Source organism: Perognathus longimembris, chromosome 11 (assembly GCF_023159225.1).
Source record: "Perognathus longimembris pacificus isolate PPM17 chromosome 11, ASM2315922v1, whole genome shotgun sequence".
Taxonomy (NCBI): domain Eukaryota; kingdom Metazoa; phylum Chordata; class Mammalia; order Rodentia; family Heteromyidae; genus Perognathus; species Perognathus longimembris.
In genome coordinates this window covers 68,335,680-68,360,524 of record NC_063171.1, presented here as the reverse complement: position 1 = coordinate 68,360,524, position 24,845 = coordinate 68,335,680, and the positions used below count along the sequence as shown (strand labels likewise).

Here is a 24,845-nt window from a genome sequence, read left to right as displayed (position 1 = left end):
GCCCCTGGTTCCGGGGAGGGCCTTCCAGGCGCGGCTCCCCCTCCCCTCCCCTCGCCCCGCGTTGTCCTGGGCGTGGGGTGCCCCTGGTTCCGGCGAGGGCCTTCCAGGTCCCGGGCGGGGCGGTGCAGTGGTTGCGGGGACCCAGCCCATTTCTGTCCCGGTGAGTGGTGTGCACTTACCTCGTCACGCGCACCCACGAACGGAAAGCACCCTGCCCATCAGGACGTGGGCAAGCGTGCGCGTCCGGCCCCGGGCTCCTCGCGCAGCCTCCCGGGCTGGTCAGGAAGTGGGCCATCGGTGCACACCGCGTCCTCTGGGGGGGCGGGGGGCAGGCCAGGGCTCCGGGGCACCAAGCCACAGACCAGTCCTGACAGGCTGTTCCCACCTTCGGGCAAGGGCTGGGGTACCCGTGGGGGACAGGTCCAGCAGCTCAGGCTTCAACCCCACTTGGCCAACGGCTCACGGCGGCAGACAGGACACAGACGGGCTCCTGTTAGCCTGGAGCCCTCACGGGCAAAAGCGTGTGAACCGCCATTATTTTCGGGTGTGGGGAGATGGAGAAACAACATGAACTTGTCTCCAAACACTAGGCAAAATCTACAAACCAACAGGTAAGAGACAAAAATGCTGTAATACACATTACCGAATGTGAAAGAATTCTGCCATGCTAACAAACCCTAGAGGGAGCACTGAACGCGTACCCACTCCTGAAAACCAAAACAAGTCAACAGGAGAGGCAAATGGAAGCAGAGCACTCACCTCAAAGACGGCCGCCAACGATGACAGGAATCCAAAAAACAAGGGAAGAAGGAAAAATGAGCAAACCACACAGCTCGGGCCCTGGTTGTATATTGGTATTGATATTACAGTTATTGCAAATGAAGAGAAAGTAATCTACACATAAATAGGACTGGGCAGGGGCTGTAGCTCGCAGAGCACTTGCCTCGTGTGCATAAAGCCTTGGATTTGATCCTTGCCAACATGTGCACACAAACACATACGCACACACAGGCACCAGTAGATTAACAGTAAAGAGAATCCATAGGTATCCATGTGACCCTCAGCAGGTTGGGGACACCCCCTGTATTCCTGGGACTTGGGTAGCTGAGGCACAAGGACTGCGTTTTAGACCAGTCTGGGCTGTACGGGGAGAACTTGTCTCAAAGCAAGAAAAACCAAAGAGCGATGGTGGTAACACCACCACCAAAGGAAACAAACATCAGAACTAGGTAGGAGGTACCTTAGGGATGAACAGATTACAGAACTCTTCAACCATGAGTGTAAATTCATCTAATAACTCAAAGAAGTAAACATTAACCAAAAAAGCCTGGCACCAATGTCTCAGCCACCACCTGTAACCCTAGCTACTCGAGGTTGAGGTCTGAGGTTGCAGTTCGAAGCCAGGCCCGGGCAGAGAGGTCCACCAGATTCTAGCCTGCAGTTAGTGGTCCCCCCCCCCCAAAGTCCTAAGTTGGAGCCCTATTTCAAGTGATAGGGCAATCATTAGCTTGGAGCACAAAAGCTGAAGGGCAGTGCCCGGGCCCCGAGTTCAAGCCCCAGGATGAGCACACACACACAAAATGTACCTAAAGGAGATAAGGGCTATGATGAGGCGATTTTCAGGAGAGTGAGTCCTAGTGAGATGCTTATGATGAGCAGTCATCAAGAAACATCCATTAAGCCGGGCACTGGTGGCCCATGTCTATAATTCCAGCTACTTAGGAGGCTGAGATCTGAGGATTTGGGTTCAAAGCCACCTGGTAGGAAAAGTCTGTGAGACTCTTATCTCCAACTAGCCACCAAAGCCAGAGCTGTGGCTCAAGTGGTAGAGTCTAGCCTTGAACCAAAGAGCTCAGGGAGCGTGCCCAAGCTCTAATCCTGGCCCGCGCACCTCCACACCAGCACATGCCAGTAAAAACGCCATTTTTTAGCTCTCTCACTGACCCACAGGTAACCCTTGGCAGGACAAGCAGCATTCCCACACTGCACGGGAGGTGTGGACAGTCTGCTGTCCCCGAGGACAGCCTGGTGGTGTCCGTCGCGGTGGAGTGCGTGACTCCCCCGGGGGGGGGGTCTGCAGGGCACAGGAGCAGCTCCTGCAACCTGACGCGCTTGCCACACGACACGGGACAGGCCACCGCACGCCTCTGCCGCCCACCCAACAGTGCCGCAGGGGGCTGTACTAATCAAACACCAGCAAGGTACAGATAAACACTTTAATCGATTAAATATATTACTTTCAGGATCTTGTTGAAATCGCACTTATACTGTACTAATCAACAGCCAAAGGCAATAAAAAGTCTTAAACGGAAAGTGTGGAGACATGAACGCGTGACCGACAGCGAGACGGGAGAGGAGCGCGGCGCGGGCCCACCGCGCGCCACACGCAGCCAGGCCGGCACCGAGGGCTGCGAGAAATGGACATTAGTGCCTGCTTTGTCAAGTTTATTTTACATTTCAAATACAGTGTTTTTCTCTTTTAAAAAGAGAAGTCAGGAAGTACCTAACTCTGGTTTCTACACTGTATGTACACAGAGCTGCGGGGCGGCTTAGTGAAGGTGCTAGATGTAACAGCGGACAGCAGGACCGTTATTAAATCCGAATCCAAAAACACAAAGTAAGCACTACTTAGGAGAAAATAATTTGTTTTGAACAAAAGAAAACAGAGTTAGATACGTACAAAAAAATCCAAGTTATTGAAAATCAAAAGAAATGCGGCACACACAAGTCAAACAGCTGTACAAGGTGAACGGCATACAAATCGCCCGTCAATGAATTTCTCCTAAGGAAGTGACGTACGATTTGAACATTTAAAACTAAGTCTTCAGTAACATAAAATAACAATGCTAAGTGCATATTGCCATCCTTCGTCATTTCTATCCACACCACCCTTCTTTTCTAGACTTATCAATTCCACAAATTTGAAGCAATTAATCCTTGTTTGTTTTTGGTAAAAATACAAAAACAAAGATGTACCTCTTCCATCAATAAAGACATAGTACAGATTAGAGTTGCAAACTTGAGACTGGGCATATGCTTTTCCAATTCTAATATTCCACACCCGGATGGTGGAGGGTAGTGACCTAGTTTAATTTAGTGGGTGCCACTCTGAGTTTGGAAACCCCTAACTGTACAGTTTGTGCAGACAACTTCCAATCTGACTTGTTTCGTTTTGTTTTGACTGGTGGTGTGCTATGGATGGAAAGGCCTGAGTGACGGGGACTCGCAAGGAAGAAGTCTGAGGTGTTCTATGCGTCTACATACTCCAGTTACCTACGGGGTTCTACTGGGTTTGAGCATTCTAACTTTCAGACAATCTCAGAAAATAATTCTCTGTAACGTAACTGAACAGCTGCCTCAAAGCAAAAATAATCTGGGTTGTTCAGAGCAAGACTGAGGCAATGTCTGTCTGTCTCTAGTACACTGTGTGAGGTCTTGAGAGTCTTAAGTTTCAAATTGGTGACCTTGGACCCCAGCCCCGGCACAGGATGTGGACTACAAAGTAAGCATGTAACTAGAGGGCGCTGCAGTTCTGGGCTCTGGAGGGACCCCTGTGCGCGCAGCAGCCCCCCCGGTCTGCCCTGGCCATTTTATTCTGGTGACTGAGTATCTAACACGGAGCTCCTGTAACTTCACATCCACTGGTGCATGTGCTGGTCAGCACCCAGGGGCTCAGGAGTCAGAGGGACCCCCTTCAGCCCCCGAGGATGACTGCGAGAGCGTCTCAAGGAAATCCCGACTCCACAAGAGTTCATACCATCAGACCAAAAAGAATAGGGAAACACAACTCCAGTGTCCCACCAAAGCCAAAAGAAAGTAAACGCCGTCTTCGCCACGCCCAGACTCCACCGCGCAGCACCGCCTTTATCTAGTGTAATAGACTCTGTAGTAGACGGATTTGGACCTCCACAACGAGTAGGAGTTGTCAAATTTGAGGAGGTAGACCCCTCTCCCCGGGTACTGGTGGCTGCCGGCATAGACCTCCTCGTGACAGTCCCGTCGGTACACAGGCACGATCTCGTCCAGCACCGGCTTGCTGCCGTGCTTTTTGGCTTTCTCTTCACAGGTGATGTTTTCTGTGAGAAAGAATAGATGCAAGTCAAACATCAGATCCAGGGAAATCACTTTTGACATCAAGCAATTAAACGCCTTTCTTTGCTTGACAAAAGGTTCATTCTCCATCTTATGGATGAGTGGATGTGTGTCTACGTGTGTATGCACATACACATACACATACACATACACACACACACACACACACTTTCCACGATGTCCTCCAAGTGCCTCTGCACAGGCCGTGAGCCCAGCACTCGGCTGCGCCCTGGGAGCCTGCTGCTAGACACTAGGTGACGAAGGTGGTCTGCACCTCATCTGTCTGTTTTTGTCTTTCCACTGTTCCTAGGTCTGAGCCCAACTTTTCTTTTGTGCCAGTCCTGGGGGTACAACTCAGGGTCTGGGCATTGTCCCTGAGTTTTTTCACTCATCTACTGAAGCACAGCTCTACTTCCGGCACTTTGTTCTGGTAGTTAACTGGACCTAAGAATCTCCCAGACCTTTCTGTCCTTGCTGGTACCCTTTCTTCTTCAGAGAAAGGCCTCCGCATACAAGGCGCACTACAGACACGGATGCCACACTCGGCCACTTGAGCCACAGCGCCACGTCTGCCGTTTTCTGTGTATGTAGTGCTAAGGAATCAAACCCAAGGCTTCATGCTTGCAAGGCAAACTACTAAGCCATATTCCCAGCCCTTGAGGGCCTTTTTAAAATGGGTGAAGTATTATTTTCAGTTGGTCGTGGGGCTTTCAACTCTGGGACTGGCTGCTGTCCCTGAGCTCTTTGCTCAAGGCGAGTGCTCTACCCCTGTGAGCCACAGCACCACTTCCAGTTTGGTGGTGATTAATTGGAAATACTAGTTTCACCAACTTTCCTCCCTAGGCTGGCTTCAAACCAGGATCCTCAGATCTCAGCCTCCAGGGTAGATAGGTGCCTAACTTAATTTTTTGTTATTATAATAAAGATGATTATACAGATGGGATACAGTAACAGTTATATAAGTCAGGTAACAGTTAATTTGTTATTTATGTAGTTATACTGAGGGACCTTGATTTTTCCATTTTTAAAAAAGTCCATCTAAATAATTATACATTTTTAGGTGCTGTTAAATGATCTGTAAACAGAATGCTGGTGCCTCAAGTCTGTCATCCAAGCTACTCAGGAGGCTGAGATCTGAGGATCATGGTTCAAGCCAGCCCTGGCAGGAAAGTCTCTAAAACACTTATCTTCAATTAACCACAAGAAAACCAGAAGTGGGCTGGGAATATGGACTAGTGGCAAGAGCGCTTGCCTAGTATACATGAAGCTCTCGGTTCGATTCCCCAGCACCACATATATGGAAAACGGCCAGAAGGGGCGCTGTGGCTCAGGTGGCAGAGTGCCAGGCTTGAGCAAAAAGAAGCCAGGGACAGGGCTCAGGCCCTGAGTCCAAGGCCCAGGACTGGCAAAAATAAAAGAAGAAACCAGAAGTGGCGCTGTGGCTCAAAGTGGTGAGCACTAACTAGCCTTGAGCAAAAGAGCTCAGGGACAGTGCCCAGGCCCCAAGCTCAAGCCCCACAACAGATAAGACAAGACAAAAACATAAATAAGTGGGGCTGGGAATATGGCCTAGTGGCAAGAACGCTTGCCTCGTATACATGAAGCCCTCGGTTCGATTCCTCAGCACCACATATATGGAAAACGGCCAGAAGTGGCACTGTGGCTCAGGTGGCAGAGTGCCAGGCTTGAGCAAAAAAGAAGCCAGGGACAGTGCTCAGGCCGTGAGTCCAAGGCCCAGGACTGGCAAAAAAAAAAAGCGCTTGCCAAAAACATAAATAAAAAGCTTTTAATATGGAATATAAAAGGAAAAACAGTAGCAAACTTAAGAAATGAAAAAAAAAATACATTTAAGACTAGTTCTAGAGGGGTTGGGAATGTGGCTTAGTGGTAGAGTGCTTGCCTAACATGCATGAAGCCCTGGGTTTGATTCCTCAGCACCACATAAACAGAAAAAGCCGGAAGTGGCTCTGTGGCTCAAGAGGTAGAGTGCTAAGCCTCGAGCAAAAAGAAGCCAGGGACAGTGCTCAGGCCCTGAGTCTCATATGCCAGGACTGACAAAAAAGAAAAAAAAAATAGGTTTGGAATCTTGGATTTTATTAGTAATAAATAAAATCAGGATTTTATTAGTAATAAGTAATTTTTGCTTAGATATAAATGGTGAACTCAAAAGAAAATGGAATGCATTTGAAAGCCTTTTTTCCCCCAGTCCCGAGGCTTGGACTCAGGGCCTGAGCACTGTCCCTGGCTTCTTTTTGCTCAAGACTAGCACTCTACCCCTTGAGCCACAGCACCACTTCTGGCTTTTATTGTCTATGTGGTGCTGAGGAATGGAACCCAGGGCTTCACACATGCTAGGCAAGCACTCTACCACTAGGCCATATTCCCAGCCCCTGGAAGCCTTTTCTTTAAAGTCCTTTATGACATAACTATTTTAGTTTTTACTCATATGCTACATTTAAAAAAAACTTTTGTTATCTTTGGCTGCGTACTATTTATACAATTACAAACACATTAAAACAAAAAGCTGAGGCCAGAAAAATAAAAAATTAAAAAAGGTCTGGTGTAAGTGGAAATCATTTTATAATTAGGAGTAGAACAGGTACAGGATAGACACTGCCACCTCTGAAGGATATATACTAGAGCTAAGGTCAAGGACACTAAGATCCCCACCTACACAAATGGTCCTCAGCTACTTTTACCAGTGTTCTTTCCCAGGATCAATAACCCCAAATTGTTAGCGCAGAAAGTTCAGAAGAGGAAGCAGGAAGTAAGACTGCTCTGAGAGCTTTCAAGGAGGCAGGTGATGTCCTGACTTATAATACTCGGTATTGACTTATCCTATGATCCAGCAACGTCACTCTCGGGATCTACCCAGAGCAACACAAGTCACTCGCACATCCGTGCTCCTTGCTGCGGCATTCATGATAGCCCATGGAAACAGCCCAGCTGCCCTGCAGTGGGTGAGATCAGACACCTGTGGCACGCATGCACATACAACTTTACTCCTCTATCAGAAAGAATAGTATCATGTCATTTGCAGGGAAGTGGGTGGACCAGGCTCACAAAGATAAATGCTGTGCATGTTTTCTCTCATATGTGGAACTATATCTAAAATACAGATGTATGTGATAACATACACAGGGTATTATGCACATATACACAAACTGACTAAAGGATGGTATACTTAGGGGAAGAGTCCAACAGTGTAACTCCTCTGAAGAACTGTTTAGCAAAATGAATACCAGAAAGTAGATATGTTTGCGGGATGGAGGGAGGCTGAGCAAATGCAGTCATTATATTCAATGTATATTAAGTCTACGTAACCTGAGGGTAGGGACTGGAGAGGGAAAAGGGGGGGGGGGGGAAGGGGGGGGAATGATGGAAAGGGTGACAAGGACCAAGACGCATTGTACTTATAACCTGACTTCAGAATTGTAACCTCTTTGTAGAACTACTTAACACTAAAATAAACAAAATACTTACTTAGGTATTCATTTCAAGAACTGCTCACAGCATTTCTGGGTATGTCCCCATACATGTCCTAAGGGCCCCAGAGCTAGACTACATGACTGAACATCTACCTGCCCCTCAAGCAGTGAGACTTCCCAGAATAGCTCTCTACACTGCGCTGACTCTATCCCTGGCAAACAGCCCCACCCTGAGGCTGGGGCTTCAGCTCTGAAACTGGGCACTGTTTTTGAGGCACCTGGCATACAAGTGCACCCCACAGAGCTGAGCCACAGTGAAAGGTGCTTCTGCTCTCACAGCTAGGTACTACGCCTCCTACACCACCCCAACCAGCCAACAAGTGAGTGCTTACTCAGCATGCAGAAAGCCAGCACTGCATCTTTTTTTTTTTTTTTTTTTTTGGCCAGTCCTGGGGCTTGGACTCAGGGCCCGAGCACTGTCCCTGGCTTCTTTTTGCTCAAGGCTAGCACTCTGCCACTTGAGCCACAGCGCCACTTCTGGCCATTTTCTGTGTATGTGGTGCTGGGGAACTGAACCCAGGGCCTCACGTATATGAGGCAAGCACTCTTGCCACTAGGCCATATCCCCAGCCCCCAGCACTGCATCTTATAATGCACTTCCTACACCGAGGCAGTCTGCACCTGTCCTTGAGAACACCTGATTTTCTCTACGCACTCAGACAACATAGAAATCCTACTCTAGCAAGACAGTGATTTCCAAACGATGAACCACTGAAATTTGTTTTACTGGGATGGCCTGGTGAATTTTCTTACTGACACTGAAATTTTAAGAATAATGACCCATGAAGCTATTATCCTAACATAATTTAAATATATTTCAGGGTTGATAAAAATGCTTACTGCTCCTTTAAAACTTTCCAAAGTAAAGCTGGGTGCTGGTGGCTCATGCCTATAATTCTAGTTCCCAAAGAGGCTGAGATCTGAGGATTGCAGTTTGAAACCACCCCGGGCAGGAAAGTCCGTGAGACTCTTATATTCACTAAATAAAGCCAGAAGTGAAGCGGTGGCTCAAGCGGTAAGCACCAAGGCCTAGAGTTCAAGCACCAGGACTAGCAGAAAACAAAAAAACAAAACAAAACAAACCACAAAGGGGGTTGGGGATATGGCCTAGTGGCAAGAGTACTTGCCTCGTATACATGAGGCCCTGGGTTCGATTCCCCAGTACCACATATACAGAAAACGGCCAGAAGTGGCGCTGTGGCTCAAGTGGCAGAGTGCTAGCCTTGAGCGGGAAGAAGCCAGGGACAGTGCTCAGGCCCTGAGTCCAAGCCCCAGGACTGGCCAAAAAAAAACAAACCACAAAGCTTTTCAAGGTGAAAGGGCCACTAGTGGCCAGTGGCTCATGCCTGTAATCCTAGCTACTCAGGAAGCTATCTGTGGATCGAGGTTAAATGTCAGTCCCAGTAGGAAAGTCTATAAGACTCTAATCTCCAATTAACCATCAAAAAAGCTGGAAGTGGCACTGTGGTTCAAGTCGTAGAGCACTAACCTTGAGTAAAAAAAAGCTCAAGGACAGTGCCCAGGCCGTAAATTCAAGCCCCAGGACATTAAAAAAAAAATCTACACAGAATAAAAAGTTTTCAAAGTAATCTCATACATCTGGCTTTTAAATATACAAGGCTGGAATGGAAGTGAAACAGCACTAAGCAAGTAGAAGAGCCAACTGCTAAACGTAGTTCCCTGGCACGCAGAGGAAATCATGCTCAGGCCCGGAGCCTCTGCACCGCCTTTACAGCCAAGCCCCTCTTCCTGCGTGACGCATGCGTCAGGAAGCACAAGGCCCGCTGACACCCGAACCCACACACAACCCAGCTCTCCTGACCCACCGTGCCCTACCTTCCTCCTCTTCCTCATCATCACTGGACTCGCTGACGTGCACACTGACCGCAGTGTTTGGAGAATCTGTCCATTCAAAATACACCCCAAACCCAATGTCATAACTGTCTGTAGCAAATTCCCAAAAGAGATAGGATCCTTCCTCATGGGTGGGAACTCGAACGGTGACCACTTCTCCTCGGCCCACTGTGATCACAGAATCTGCGTCCTGCCGAATCTTCTCTTTGAAGTCTTTGATCTGTGGCCGCGTCCACATGGATGGGGCTGCAATCACTGGAAAAGATTCTAAAGGCAACAAGAACGGTCCAAGTTGAACAGCAAAGCCTTGGTCCTGCAGCAGCCGCGCAGGCTCAGAGGTGCCTGACCAGTGCACTGCGGTCGGGGGCAGTAGGAAGCCTCCCGGGGAGCCTCCCCCCAGCTTCCTACCCGGAATGTGGGACAGGTAGAACCTGTGATCTTACAAGTGACTTTTTAACCCTCTAAGTCACAAGGCAATCTGAAAAGGGCCTTGGGAACTCCTTGGCTGGAAGCAGGGAAAACCGTCTAGCAGGGAGAGACATGCACCTGAGCATACATTAGTATTAGGAAAAGTCCTGACCATGGTAAAGCTTCAGGGGCTTTTCTGAAGGAGCTAAAATAGAGAAAAACCGCAACAAAATGAGAGCCACTAACAACAGACAAGGGGGTACAATCTTGCAGCATCTGTGTATACGAAACCACTCGGCAGGCCCTCCAGGGTGCTCCTCTCAATGCTACAAGCTCTTCCTTCGGTGGGGGAGCAGGGAGGGGTGGTGCTGGGGTTTGGAGTGAGGCCTTGGACTTGCTAGGCAGGTACTTTATCCTTGAGCCAGACCTCGGTCTTGTGCTATAGAAACCCTTGGGAAGCTATAAACTCTTCTGGAGCGATTTTCTGTCTAAAGAGACCAGGAAGACTTCTGAAAGGAGGTTTCTTCTGAGCCACTCCCCACTGAGCACAGCCCTCTCCTCCTGTTTAACTCTTCTAGCTCCAGACCTCCCAGGCAGACCTCTCCAAGGCCGCCCTCAGCAGAACGAACCCCTTTTCTCCACGGCCACAGCGCCACAGTGTCCACTTCACAAGAGTTATTCCCCACGGTGGAACGGCCAGCCGGCTGACGAGGCGGCCATGGGTGAACAAGCTGCCCACAGAAGGCGCTGCAGCCACAAAAATATATCCCAATCCAACATGCCAGCCAACCTCTAAGATGGCCCAGGGGGCCTCCCTTCCAGGTGGCATATGATGGTAGAGTATGAGGGGAATGCTGATGTGTTACTTCTAACGTCAGGGCATTCAAATCAGGTGTGGAGTAACAAACCTGTAATCCCACCATCTGGGAGGCTAAGGCAGGCAGATCTCGCGTCCAAGGTCAGCCTGGACCGCACACAATGTTCCAGGCCAGCCTGGGCTACATAGTGACCAATGAAAAGAAAAGACACTGCAGGGCCACTTCTGCCCCTTTCCCCTTGCGTGGGATACAGCGGGGAAGCGCTGCTGGCGCTCAAGCAGCCCTCGAAGGGGCTCCTGGCGAGCTCAGGAGCCGGCACGGCTTCTGCCATCCGGAAGCAGATCCCCTACTCCTAGCAAGCCTTTCATGATCACAGGCCTGGCCAACGTCTTGACTGAAAACTCACAGACAAACCCTCAGCCAGAGCCAGGCGCTGAACTGCTGCTCCTGAATTCCTGACCTAACAAGCTGTGCGAGATGAAATGTTTGTTGTGACTTTAAGCTTCTACGTTTGAGTATAACATGTAACACAGCATTAGACAATTTAGTTATACAAAGACAAAAGGTCATCTTATGTCTTCAAAGTTTCCCCAAGACCTCTGACTTGACCTTCCCCACTATGCTAAGGGTCTCCATCTCTCGTGCTCTCAAGGCAAACCCTTCTCTCTCTGACTGGCTTTTCATGCGGTCTGCACTCTGGCACGCACTCTAGATGAGGAAGGAAGACATGCCAAACCATACCTTTTGGTCCATTCTCCAGGGCTTCTTCTGCAGTTTCTGGCTCAAGCTCTTTCTCAGAGTTGTCAGTGTGGGTTTTGGCCTGTCCATTAACTGACAGGACATCACCTGCTACAGCTGCATTCACTTTTGATGATGTAGGCACAGAGGCCCCAGCCACTACTACTTCCTGTTGTTTCTGTAATGCTGCCTACAAATCAAGAGAAAATGAAGAGACACTGACCTGGAGGGCGAACGTACAGGACATTAGCTCTATATGTCTGCCCTACCAAAGCGCTATGCTCCCATAAATTACTAATAAAATGTTTAATACTGGGCTGGGGATATGGCCTAGTGGCAAGAGTGCCTGCCTCATATACATGAGGCCCTGGGTTCGATTCCCTAGCACCACATATACAGAAGTGGCGCTGTGGCTCAAGTGGCAGAGTGCTAGCCTTGAGCAAAAAGAAGCCAGGGACAGTGCTCAGGCCCAGAGTCCAAACCCCAGGACTGGCCAAAAAAAAAAAAAAAGTTTAATACTTTATCCTATCTATAATGAATATTAACAGTATAATTTCAACTGGCAGCTAAAAATAAAATAATCTCACATAAAACTATTAAAGGAAAAACTGAGCACAGTAATATGTATTCTACTTTTGTTGCGGGGGGATGGGGGTGGGCCTGATACTGGGGTACAAACTTAGGGCCTTGTACTACTCTCAGTTGGCTTTTTCTGCTTAAGGCTAGTGCTCTACCATTTGATGCAGACCTCCACTTCTGGAGATGAGAGTCTCATTGGCTTTTCTGCCTTGGAAGTTCAATCCTCGATCTTAGCTTCCTGAGGAGCTAGGATTACAGGCGTGTGCACACGACCTTCACTCAGCACCGATGCTACTTGAAATACCTACTACTTAAATAACTTCTGGGAAACTTTAAACAATAACAAAGAGCTGGGATGGAGCAAAGCGCTTGCCTAGCAAGTGAGATGTCCTAGGTTCAATCCCTAGTACCAAAAAAGAAAAGACAAAACAAAACAAAAAAAGAGCAGTTAATAAAAATGAACATAAAGTACACAAAACACAAATTATACCGCTTGATCAATTTTCACAAATCAAGCACATCTACATAATTAACACACAGATCAAGGAATAACCTATACCCTAAAACTGTCCCTAGTACTTCTAACCAGGTAACAAGTCTTCTGACTCTGTTGATTTGCTTTCCTGTTTCTTAAACCTTTTTTGTTTTTTCAAAATGGTCTCACTATGCAGCTCAAATGGCCTTGAACTCAAGATTTCCCTGACTTAAGTCTCTCAAATGCTGAGATTACAAGTATGTACTACTATGCCTGGCTGTTTTGTGTGTGTAGGAACTACGGCTTGAAGTCACAGCCTGGGTACTGTCCTTGAGCTTTTGTGCTCAAAACTGGTATTCTACCTTGAACCACAGGTTCACTTGGCTTTTTGATGTGTGGGGGGGAGGGGGTGTTGGTCATGGGGCTTGAACTCTGGGCCTGGGCGCTGTCCCTGAGCTCTTCAGCTCAAGGCTAGGGCTCTACCACTTGAGCCACAGAACCATTTCTGGATTTCCGGTGGTTAAAGAGTCTCACAGACTTTCCTGCCTGGCTTTGAACCCCAATCCTCAGATCTCAAGCCTCCTACAGGTCTAAGCCACTGACATACCATTTGTGTGTTGTTTTTTTTTCCTGGATGTTTTTGAACTTTGTATAAATCGATTGTATATATTTTTTGAAATGTCTGGACTTCACTCAATAAGATCCCTTTGTTCTTTCTCTTCATGTAAAATGCATTGCTAACTTAAAATAAAAGAACTTTGGGAGCTGGGATGTAGCTCAGTGGCAAAGTGCTTGCCTAGCAAGTGCAATGTCCTGAGTTCAATCCCCAGTACCAAAAAAGAAAAAAAGAAAAAAATAGTTAAAAAAAAAAAAAAGAACTTCAGTTGGAATACAACTAAACACTTCTCTAAGGCCGTATTCTCAGTTGTCTATTTTACCTGTTTCCAGAGACAACTACTTATTCCTGGCTTTGTTGTGCTAGATTGGTTTTCTCCTCAAAGCAATGCATGAACAGGTCAAAGTGTATGAACTATGAAAAGTTACCCCAGTGGACATCAAAGGAGAAATGAGAAGCAATATTCTAGAATAAAAGCAGGTTACAGAAGACAGAGAAGAACCCCTCAAAAATACTGCTCATTTGTTTGAATGAATTCTGACTTAGCTTCCCCTTTTTTGTCCTTTTGTAGATTATATAAACTCTAGGGTTTTGTTTTTGTTTAAAAAAAAAAACACCTTGTCATTGATGACAAAGATTTGGAGAGAAAACTATTCTTTAAAGCTCTACTTCTAGCTTTTTTGGTGTTTAATTGGCGAGAAGATTATCTCATGGACTTTCCTGCCCAGTCCACCAGTGTCTGGCTTAAATGCTTAAAAGAAAAAAAAATTTTGAGGGCCTTGCCAGATAGTCCAGCTTGGGCTTGAATTCTTGATATTCCTACCTTAGCTTTGAAGCAGCAGGCATTATAGGCAAGCAGCACCCCCCCCCCCCCAGGTGGACAAGGTATTTTAAATAAAGCTATCTATCTTCAAGGAATTCAAAGAGCTTGGCAAAAACATGTCATCTTAGTGAAGGAAGTCTCATGTAACACTTTTGTCCACACAGTACGTGGAAAGTTAACCGGGTTAAAATTGGCATGTTCCACCTCCACCAGCCTCCTGGTGCTGAAGCAGATGTTCATGCACGGGAGCTGAAGGAAGAAAAGGAGCACTGGTGTGGTGCGGTGTGAGGCAGCAGTGTGGAGCCAGCCTGCGCGCTAGGGAAAGGACTTCCTTGGAAAGCAGTCTGGGCCTGACAGAACCCAGCTTGATGGATGTTCATGAACTAAGTAAGGCTAGCTACCCAGATCCTCAGGGTTCCAAGATGACTACTAGGGCCTACAACAGACTCACTGCAATGACACTGGGCCTATAAAACTCCCACAAGCCCTTTACATCATCTGTGGCTCTGACAGAGTGTACTTCACCTTGCAACTGCCAGCGTGACGCACAGACCCACCCAATATACCACCTAATGTTACTTTATACCCTGCAAAACTCATTGGCAAGTGTGAGAAAAGCACTCAGGTTCCTGTGAACTGCGGCTGGGTTTCCAAGCTGTCGTACCTGCTGCTGTGCAAGCTGGACTTGGTACAGCTGCTGCATGTACTGCTGATAGTGCTGTTCCTGCAGCTGGCGGATGAGAATCTGCTGCTGCTCGTAGTTCCCTGGGTACTGCTGGGCTGCGTACTGCTGGAACTGCACAGCAGTCTGCGAGTTTAGGGCTGCCATTATCTGCTGCCTAAAAACAATAACAAATGCACACTACAATGGTATTGAATGCAAGAGATCGTTCATAACACAGTAAGATGCCCTTGTTATTTATTCTTACAATTTAAAACTCTTAAAAGATGGCTTAGCTAGTGATCTATACTAATCAGCTTATGTTCCTGAAAGAAAATGTGAATTCGGGATTGAGAACAATATGCATATCACCATAGTTACTAACATTCACTGTGCTCTCACTACAACTTGTCCAGGTACAACCCACAAGGCTGTTCACTAACGACCCAGTGCCTACTGCAGGAGACAGAGCCAGATCCACAGCCGGTCTGGATCACCCACAGTGGAGCTGCACAGAACGGCAACTTGGCACCTGGGGCAGTCGTGAAGGGTTGAGCTGTGGCGATGGCTTTTCTTTCAAGCACATGAAAAACAGCATGAGGCACAAGAGCTAAATGATGTCATGAGCAGCTCAGTGAGAACTGAGAACCACAGCTCTTAATGATGCTCTCGGTGCACAGCGAGCACTACAAGGAATTTATCTTTTTGAGACAGAAGTTAAAATATGTTGCCAAGGCTGGTCTCAATTCCTGAGCCTGAGTAATCCTGTACCCCAGCCACCCAAGGGCGGGATTACAGGCACACACAGACGACAACTTCTAGAAGACTAGTACAGTTCTCTCCCTTTCATGATCATAAATGACATCTCATTTTATTGTTCTAATAACGGTGATATACAAAGGGGTTACAGTTACATGAGCCAGGCAAAGACTACATTTCCTTTTAGACAATGCCACCCCTTCCCTTGATCTCTCCCAGTTTCTCCCTTCCATCCCCACCTGCAAGTTGTATAGTTCAACTTTTTACATAGTGTCTAGTGAGTACTACTGCTTACAATTCTCTTTGATGTTCTTTCAGAGAAATCATGTTTGATTGCTCAGTTTTAAGACCTTTAGCAAAGACCTCAAATCCATCTAAAGAAATAAATAGTTGGGTGCTGGTGGCTTACACCTGTAATCCTAGCTACTCAGGAGGCTAAGATCTAAGGATCATGATTCAAGGCCAGCCTGGGCAGAGAAGTCTGTGAGACTTTTTATCTCCAACAAACTACTCAGAAAAAGCCAGAAGTGGGCTGGGGATATAGCCTAGTGGCAAGAGTGCCTGCCTCAGATACCCGAGGCTCTAGGATCGATTCCCCAGCACCACATATACAGAAAACGGCCAGAAGCGGCGCTGTGGCTCAAGTGGCAGAGTGCTAGCCTTGAGCGGGAAGAAGCCAGGGACAGTGCTCAGGCCCTGAGTCCAAGGCCCAGGACTGGCCAAAAAAAAAAAAGAACCAAAAAAAAAAAAAAAAAAAAAAAAAAAAAAAAAAAAAAAAAAAGAAAAAGCCAGAAGTAGCTGCGCACCGGTGGCTCACACCTGTAACCCTACCTACTCGGAGGCTGAGACCCAAGGATCATAGTTCAAAGCCAACCCAGGCAGGAAAGGCCGAGACTCTTTATCTCCAATTAACCACCAGAAAACTGGAAGTGGCGCTGTGGTTCAAGTGGTAGAGTGCTAGCCTTAGGCTGAAGAGCTCAGGGACAGTACCCAGACCCAGAGTTCAAATCTCACAAACAAAAGAAAAGCCAGGGCTAGGAATGTGGCTAAGTGGTGGAGTGCTTGCCTTGAATGCATGAAGCCCTGGGTTTGATTCCTTAGGACACCATATAAACAGAAAAGGCTGGAAGTGGGGCTGTGGCTCAAGTGGTAGAGTGATAGATAGCCTTGGGCAAAAAGAAGCAAGGGACAGTGCTCAGGCTCTGAGTTCAAGCCCCAGAACTGGCAAAACAAACAAACAAAAAGCCAGAAGTGGCACTGTGGCTCAAGTGGTAGAGCATTAGCATTGAACAAAAAAAGAAACTCAGGGACAAGACCCAGGCCCTAAGTTGAAGTCCCAGGACTGGTACACAGACACAAACAAAAATAAACATATACATTGAGAATAAAGCAAAAATCTCACAAATTCCCCACCAGAGCATGGCATTCAAAGAGGCATTCATGGTCTCTCTTCAAAGTAGGGTGAGGCCCTGGATCTGCCTGAGACAGCAATGAAGCATCTCCTGAGAGAAACTAACCAAAAACACTGAGAAGAAATCCTTGGGCTCTAATTTTCTGGATTAGGCTGTTTGTCACACCAGCCCAGACCTCCTTCTCCAAGTCCTGAGCAGTGCTAACAAATGTCTCCTGACAGCTAGTCCCCTTTTAAAGGACAAGCCTTCTAGCACGGTCCTTCACTAAGGGCTAGTGACTAGGCACGAGCACCTGATGTATACTGGCTGGACAAGGTTCTCTGCGCTGATCTGGGCCCCACAGGTTTTGTCAGTCAGTCAGACATGGCAAAGTAGAAGATGAGACTCCAAGATATGTTTGTGTACAACAGAGCAGGGACACTGAAGATATCAGAAGAACGAAGCAGAGACATAGGCTGAGAAGCAGAGTAGAGATCATATGGACCCAGAGACACAAAGCAACTGAGCACCTTTGGTTTCTGCATCTAATCCTTGGGTTCTGCAAGCCAGTCCAGATATTTCCAATATATTCCTCTTTGACAACAAGTCACTGGTAAAAATGAAGTAGCTGATACTAACTAGTCTAATTTCCCAGGCATAGAAATCATAGAACACTTTTTAAGATGCACAAGGAAAAAAGCCCATGCTCTCATGCATGCTTAGCTGGCTTTTTTTTTTTTTTTTTTTTGGCCAGTCCCAGGGCTTAAATTCAGAGCTTGGGCACTGTCTCTGAGCTTCATGTGCTCAAGGCTAGCACTCTACCACTTGAGCCATAGAAGCACTTCACCTTTTTCTGTTTATGTGGTACTAAGGAATCGAACCCAGGGATTCATGCATGCTAGGCAAGCGCTCTACCACTAAGCCACCTTTTCCAAGCCCCTTAGCTGGCACTCTTAGTACTTGAATCACAAACCTGGCCTGACTTCTCGTTTTGTTGCTTATTTTGGAGATGGAGTTTGCCTGGGCTGAATCTGAGCCTCACTCCTCCAGTTCTCAGCCTCCTGAGCTAGGATGGCCAGCATGAGCCATCTGTTCCTGGCCTATTTCTCATTTTTTTTTTTTTTTTTTGGCCAGTCGTGGGCCTTGGACTCAGGGCCTAAGCACTGTCCCTGGCTTCTTCCCGCTCAAGGCTAGCACTCTGCCACTTGAGCCACAGCGCCGCTTCTGGCCGTTTTCTGTATATGTGGTGCTGGGGAATCGAACCTAGGGCCTCGTGTATCCGAGGCAGGCACTCTTGCCACTAGGCTATATCCCCATCCCCCCCTATTTCTCATTTTTAAGCCATACAACAAACTTACTTTTGCTGCTCCAACCGAAGCCTCTCTTCTTCTATTCGTCGCCTCTCTTCTTCCTCCCTTCTAAGCCTCTCCTCTTCTTCCCGCCTCCGTTTCTCTTCCTCCTTTTGAAGACGTTCTTTTTCCTCTTCTTCACGGCGCCTTCGTTCTTCCTCTTCCTTCCTATGTGGTAAAAAACAGCGAATGAACCTTTCACAGTTAGTCTTATTCTTTCAATAGCTTAAATTTAATTTCCTACTGAAAATAATCCTTAGAGAAGAATATGGCAATCTCTATCAAAATGTAAAAGATACACATGTTAGGAAGTTATTGTTATACAGCAATATAAAAGTTATCAATCAGGCTGGGAATATGGCCTAGTGGCAAGAGTGCTCGCCTCCTACACATGAAGCCCTGGGTTCGATTCCCCAGCACCACATATATAGAAAACGGCCAGAAGTGGCGCTGTGGCTCAAGTGGCAGAGTGCTAGCCTTGAGCAAAAGGAAGCCAGGGACAGTGCTCAGGCCCTGGGTCCAAGGCCCAGGACTGGCAAAAAAAAAAAAAAAAAGTTATCAATCAATAGGATACTACCTTAAATCATGATCTATGTATACCTTCACAAATGTTCTTTTTTTTGTTTTGTTTTTTTGGCCAGTCCTCGGGCTTGGACTCTGGGTGTGAGCACTGTCCCTGGCTATTTCATCTGATGATAATTCCACTTGTGGCAGGATCTTTAAATTCTTTTGTCACAGACTGTTTCGTTTTGGTCAGTTGTGGGGCCTGAACTCAAGGCATAGGTGCTGTCCCTGAGGTTTTTTTTTTCCTCAAGACTAGTGCTCTACCACTTTGAGCCACAGCTCTACTTCCTGTGTTCTGATGGTTAATTGGAGATAAGAGTCTCAAAAGTGGGAGAGAATGAGGGAAGGGGTGAGTGACATTGTCAAAAAGAAATGTACTGTTTTTTTTTTTTGTCAGTTGTGGGGCTTGAACTCTGGGCCTGTGTGCTGTCCCTGAGCTCTTCAGCTCAAAGGTAGCACTCTACCATTTGAGCCACAGCGCCACTTCTGGTTTTCTGGTGGTTAACTGGAGATAAGACTCTCATGGACTTTCTTGCCTGGGCTGGCTTTGAATCGCAACCCTCAGATCTCAGCCTTCTGAGTAGCTAGGATTAAAAGTGAGAGCCAGGCTGGGGATATAGCCTAGTGGCAAGAGTGCCTGCCTCGGATACACGAGGCCCTAGGTTCGATTCCCCAGCACCACATATACAGAAAACGGCCAGAAGTTGCGCTGTGGCTCAAGTGGCAGAGTGCTAGCCTTGAGTGGGAAGAAGCCAGGGCTCAGGCCCTGAGTCCACGGCCCAGGACTGGCCAAAAAAAAAAAAAAAAAAAAGTGAGAGCCACTAGTGCCAGGCTTTCTGTCATATAATTGAAGACTGCAGTAAACAGTGTACTTGCAGGAACAGACTACTGAAACTCTTAGTCCAACATCAGTGTGATCTCAAAGGAAACCATTAACACAGAGGCGCCAGCCAGGAAGAACACTTGAATGCCAACTTGACCAAGTACCCCACTTCCTCGGGACTAGCAAATCATTTCCCCCAACTTTCTCTTCTGTTTTTTTTTTTTTTTAAACCAGGTTAATGCAGAAAGATAGAGAGCTAACTGCTTTTAAAGTATAATATGTAAAAATTAGCCTTGTGTATCTAGGAAATTTGGATGGTCAAATATGTTGCAAATATAACTTCTAGATGATGAATGTGTTCACTGTAATTCTATTCACAAAGACAACAGTGGAATCTACCTGGTCTATAAGACTCCAACAAAGCAATAGCATCAGCACAGTGGATGTGCAGGGGAAAACACTCCATACCCTCAAACGTCACCTTTTTTTTTCTTGCTCTTCCTTCTCTATTTTGTGGGATGTAACATATGTTGAAAACAGATGGCAACACGTATTTAAGAGCTTGACAAACTCTACCATGGCATCCTCTTTGGACAAGTTTCCCAGAGCTGCCCATTCTCTCCTGTAAAGAAAAATAAGAAAAGTTACCTCCCCTTCTCCACAGAATGACAACTTGATTTAACTTAAATCCATATACAAAAGTCTTGATTATAACTAAAATGAACTAGAAAGATAAAGCTCAAAAGTCAAGTTTCAGGGCTGGGAATATGGCCTAGTGGCAAGAGTGCTTGCCCTGTATACATGAAGCCCTGGGTTCGACTCCCCAGCACCACATATATAGAAAACGGCCAGAAGTGGCGCCGTGGCTCAAGTGGCAGAGTGCTAGCCTTGAGCAAAAAGAAGCCAGGGACAGTGCTCAGGCCCTGAGTCTAAGGCCCAGGACTGGCAAAAAAAAAAAAAAAATCAAGTTTCAGGGGCTGGGAATATAGCCTAGTGGTAGAGTGCTCGCCTAGCATGCATGAAGCCCTGGATTCGATTACTCAGTACCACATAAACAGAAAAGGCCGGAAGTGGTGCTGTGGCTTAAGTGTAGAGTGCTAGCCTTGAGCAAAAAGAAGCCAGGGACAGTGCTCAGGCCCTGAGTCCAAGGCACAGGACTGGCAAAAACAAAAAAATCAGAGTCTCAAGTACACTGTTGAAAATTTGCATATGACAAAAAGATAACTACATGTTAATTGCCTTACATTGTATTATTTTAGCCTTAAACTAAAAAAGATACTCAATGTATTCTTTCCTGCTAAAATTCTTTAGATGTTTACACAAAGAAATAAAATATTATAGTTTAAATGGTTTTAATATCACTTAGGAAGAGCCAAATAGAATATGACAAATATATTGCCTAAGTTCCATCAGATAATTAGAAAGTCCCTCAGTATGTACCTACAAACATCTCCAAGCAAAAAACAAACATCTGAAGACTCCAGAAGCTGCAACCAAAATTGTTTCAGTTCTTATCCTAAGCCAAGGAACAAGCTATTTCCATTTTAACCAAGCCACACTGCACCCTTTCTCAACACTATTCTCATGAACTTCAGTAAGCCACAAAACAGTTACCTCCTGTCATTCCCCAACACATCAAAGAATCCAACCTCGGGACAAGTGTCTGGATTATATGGGCCCAAAAGAACCTGTTTATGTAGGGCCACAAGCTTCAGTTTTTCTTCATAAGTTGGATGAAAGGCTTTGCCATCTTTCTCTGTAAGAAAAAGAAATGAAACAAAAAAATCAATATTGAAAAAATACACAATTTGTAGCATATTACAGCTTTGCTCTAAGATATGCCACAAACTGCAGTAGTAAGCACAGACATCATCATAGCAAGACTTAACTTATTAGTCAGAGACTAAAACAGAAGCCATTATCCTGAATTTCATTTTGCTTTGTTTTGGGTTTATGTGATATAAGGTCTCATTATGTAACTCAAGCTGGCCTCTAACTTACAGTCCTCCTGACTCAGTCTCCACAATGCTAAAATTCTAGGCTTGTACCACTACAACCAATTCAATTCAATTTTGTTGTTGTTGTTCATTTGTTTTTTGGCCAGTCCTGGGCCTTGAACTCAGGGCCTGAGCACTGTCCCTGGCTTCTTTTTGCTCAAGGCTAGCACTCTATATCTCTTGAGAGCCACAGCACCACTTTTGGCCTTTTCTATATATGTGGTGCTGAGGAATCGAACTTCATGTGTATGAGGCAAGCACTCTTGCCACTAGGCCATATTCCGGGCCCCCCAATTCAATTTTTTAAACTTCACAAATTACTTAAGTTGAAGTTACTTAAATTGAAGGAAGGTACAAAAGAAAAACCCATCTGTCAAGCTGCAGTCAAGCACACAAACAGTAACACCTTTGACAGACAAAAATTAACATACAACAGCCATTTTGTTTATACTCAAGAATTTTACTAGACAGTTTGGTACCAGTGCCTGATGCCCAGCACTCTGCCCCCAATCCAAAGGAGGAGGGCTCCACCCCAGCGATCTCAGGAAGGAGAACTTAACAATGAAGTTACTGTATAGCTTACTTAGTTACTATCGGGATGTTCCACAGACTTGTGAACAGATCCAATCTTTTATAAACAAACATCAAGTGAAAAGAAAAATGACAACTCTAATTCATCTTTATACACAGATGCATGCTCTATAGTGATGGGTGGGCAGCCAGAGGCCAGTATTCTTACTGGTCAGGGACCAGGACAGGAAATGAAAGGGCTCAGATATCCACTGCACAGAACATCAGGGACCAGCTGGAGGCGCTAGGTCACAGAGCATTTACAAGACCCACTATGGAGGGGGCAGCTGCCTGTTCACTCTGAAACGAAGGGGGGCTAGTAGGCTGCTTTGACAAAGGACATGTTGAGACCACAGAGCTAAGCACCTCCACCAAGATGACGATCAGGGTCATCTTCCCACAAACAGCTGGGACTGCTGCGAAGTGGCCCAAAGCTGATGACAAACCAGCTGCCAGGCTGCTAAGAGCATGCTCAGGCCAGTTTCTAGCTGGAGGAAACTCATGGAGGGGTGAGCCATCGCTAGAGGAGCTGGTAGGAACAGCCATAACCACTGGGAGGAGAGGCGTCATAATCAGCCCCTGCTGTGCGACAGACAGCTATGCTGTGTGGGTGGAGCCACTCTTGGCTATGCACAGGTGGCACCCAGGGCACTAAAGATCATGGCCCACCAGGGGCCATGACCAAAGAACACAGCACACACTGGGCTGCCCTGGGCCTCCTGGTGGAAGGGCAGAGGCAAACTGGACAGAGAGAGCTACCTGGAAAGCCACGAGGCCTGTTAGGCTGCCAAAAATTAGATACAAGCACTCCATAGCAATATCTACAAATACTTTTTAAAGTTGTTTTTGGAAAACAGCTTTTTTTTGGTGTTCACGGGGCTTGAACTCTGGGCCTGGGTGCTATCCATGAATTCTGCAGCTCCAGTCTAGTGCTCTACCACTTTGAGCCACAGCGCCACTTCTGGTTTTCTGGTGGTTAATTGGAGTTAAAAGTCTCATGGACTTTCCTGCCTGGGCTGTCTTTGAACGGCAATCCTCAGATCACAACCTCCCGAGGAGCTAGGATGACAGGTGTGAGCCACCAGCACCCGGCAGGGATGATGTGTTGGAGAGGGCTTTGGAATCAGATGGTCTGGATTTAAATCGCACCTAAAAGACCCTCCTGGGCTGTACTGGTGAGCTCTCGGTTTGATCATAGTAAAACAGGGTTCTATTGCTGCTTAGAGACAATAAATAGCATATTATTAGTATTACCTATAACTCTTAGATCCTTTGCCTTCCTTACATTATGTCTGTTCATAATAAAACAGGGTTCTATTGCTGCTCAGAGATGGTAAATAGCATGTCATTAGTATTCACTCTAACTCTTAGATCCTTCCTTACATTATGTTTAGCTCTGGCAGGCTGCTAGACTCCCAATTAAGAGGCAGCTAAGCCAGGCACTTTCTATAACCCTAGTTACTCAAGAGGTTGAGATCTGAGGACTGTGGTTTGAGACCAGCCTGGGCAGACAAATCCCAGACTCTTATCTCCAGGAAAAAGATAGAAGTGAGCACGTGGCTCAAGTGGCAGAGCGCCAGCTGCTCTAAGTGAAAAAGTGAGTGAGAACTCAAGGCCTGGAAGCCAACCCCCAGTGTGGGGGAGGGGGCTGTTGAAGTGAGGGTGGGGGGGACGGGACCTGGTGGTATACCCCTACAATCACAACTTGCAGAAGGCCAGATACAATCCTATCTACTCAGAAGGCTAAAATCTGAAGCTGGAGATCTGAAGCTAGCCCAGACATGGAAGTCCATGAGACTCATATCCATTAACAATAACAACAAAAAGCTGGAAATGATGCGCGGCTCAAGTGGTAGAGCACTAGCCTTGAGCAAAAGAAGTGCAAGGATAGCACTCATGCCCTGAATTCAAGCCCCAGGAATGGCACCAAAAAAGTTATCAAGAAAGATATAACAAATAGGAAATACTGATGATTATAATGCTCACTGTAATAGAAAGACTGGCTTAGAGAGAAATTTTATTTTCAGAAAATTTCCTCAGTAAGTATATTATATACTTTTTTCACCAAACACACTTTTGTGTGTGTGTGTGCTTGTTCAAGGTTAGCACTCCACCATTTGAGCCCCAAAACTACTTCAGGTTTTTTGGTGGTTAATCAGATAACAGTCTCACAGACTTTCTAAATAGGCTGACTTTAAACCACAATCCTCAGATCTCAGCCTCCTGAGGAACCAGGATTACACGCATGAGCCACTGGTGCCTGGCTCACTCTTTTTTTGTTTTTATTTCTTGCCAGTCCTGGGCCTTGGACTCAGGGCCTGAGCACTGTCCCTGGCTTCTTTTTGCTCAAGGCTAGCACTCTGCCGCTTGAGCCACAGCGCCACTTCTGGCCTTTTCTGTTTATATGGTGCTGAGGAAGCAAACCCAGGGCTTCATGCATGCTAGGCAAGCACTCTTTCCTGCCTGAGCTGGCTTTGAACCTTTGAATGGTGATCCTCAGATAGGCCCTGAGTTCAAGCTCCACAAACTGACCAAAAAAAAAAAAAAAGAAAGAAAAGTACTCATTACCTGACTTATGTAACTGTAACTCCTCTGTATCTCACCCTTATAAGTTTTTTAATGTTTAAGTAGAAGCAATTAATAAAGGGAAACTCAAAAGTTATTAGCTGTTCCATAATAACAATTGAACCTGAAATTATCTGAAGCTAGTTTACTTATGTTTAGGAGGCAAATACTAAATATACATGCTACTAATAAATAAACTGAAGCTGCACACCATTTTAAAACAGTAATGAAGACATTGTAAAGTTCTTATTAATGCTTCTAATTTAAAAAGAACA

General features: G+C 46.3%; 1 protein-coding gene across 1 annotated transcript in view; it reads right to left on the bottom strand.

Annotated features, from left to right (window-relative positions):
- Positions 1-2,907: 2,907 nt before the first annotated feature.
- Positions 2,908-24,845, bottom strand: part of Acbd3 (acyl-CoA binding domain containing 3) — a 28,045-nt gene continuing 6,107 nt past the window's right edge. The window contains exons 2-8 of the mRNA XM_048357534.1: positions 21,053-21,194; positions 19,920-20,060; positions 18,061-18,219; positions 14,556-14,730; positions 11,402-11,588; positions 9,417-9,701; positions 2,908-4,076 (exon numbers count right to left, since the gene is read on the bottom strand). Coding sequence (XP_048213491.1) covers positions 3,865-4,076; positions 9,417-9,701; positions 11,402-11,588; positions 14,556-14,730; positions 18,061-18,219; positions 19,920-20,060; positions 21,053-21,194 — 1,301 coding nt within the window. The 3' untranslated portion in view covers positions 2,908-3,864. The remainder of the gene's footprint in view (positions 4,077-9,416; positions 9,702-11,401; positions 11,589-14,555; positions 14,731-18,060; positions 18,220-19,919; positions 20,061-21,052; positions 21,195-24,845) is intronic.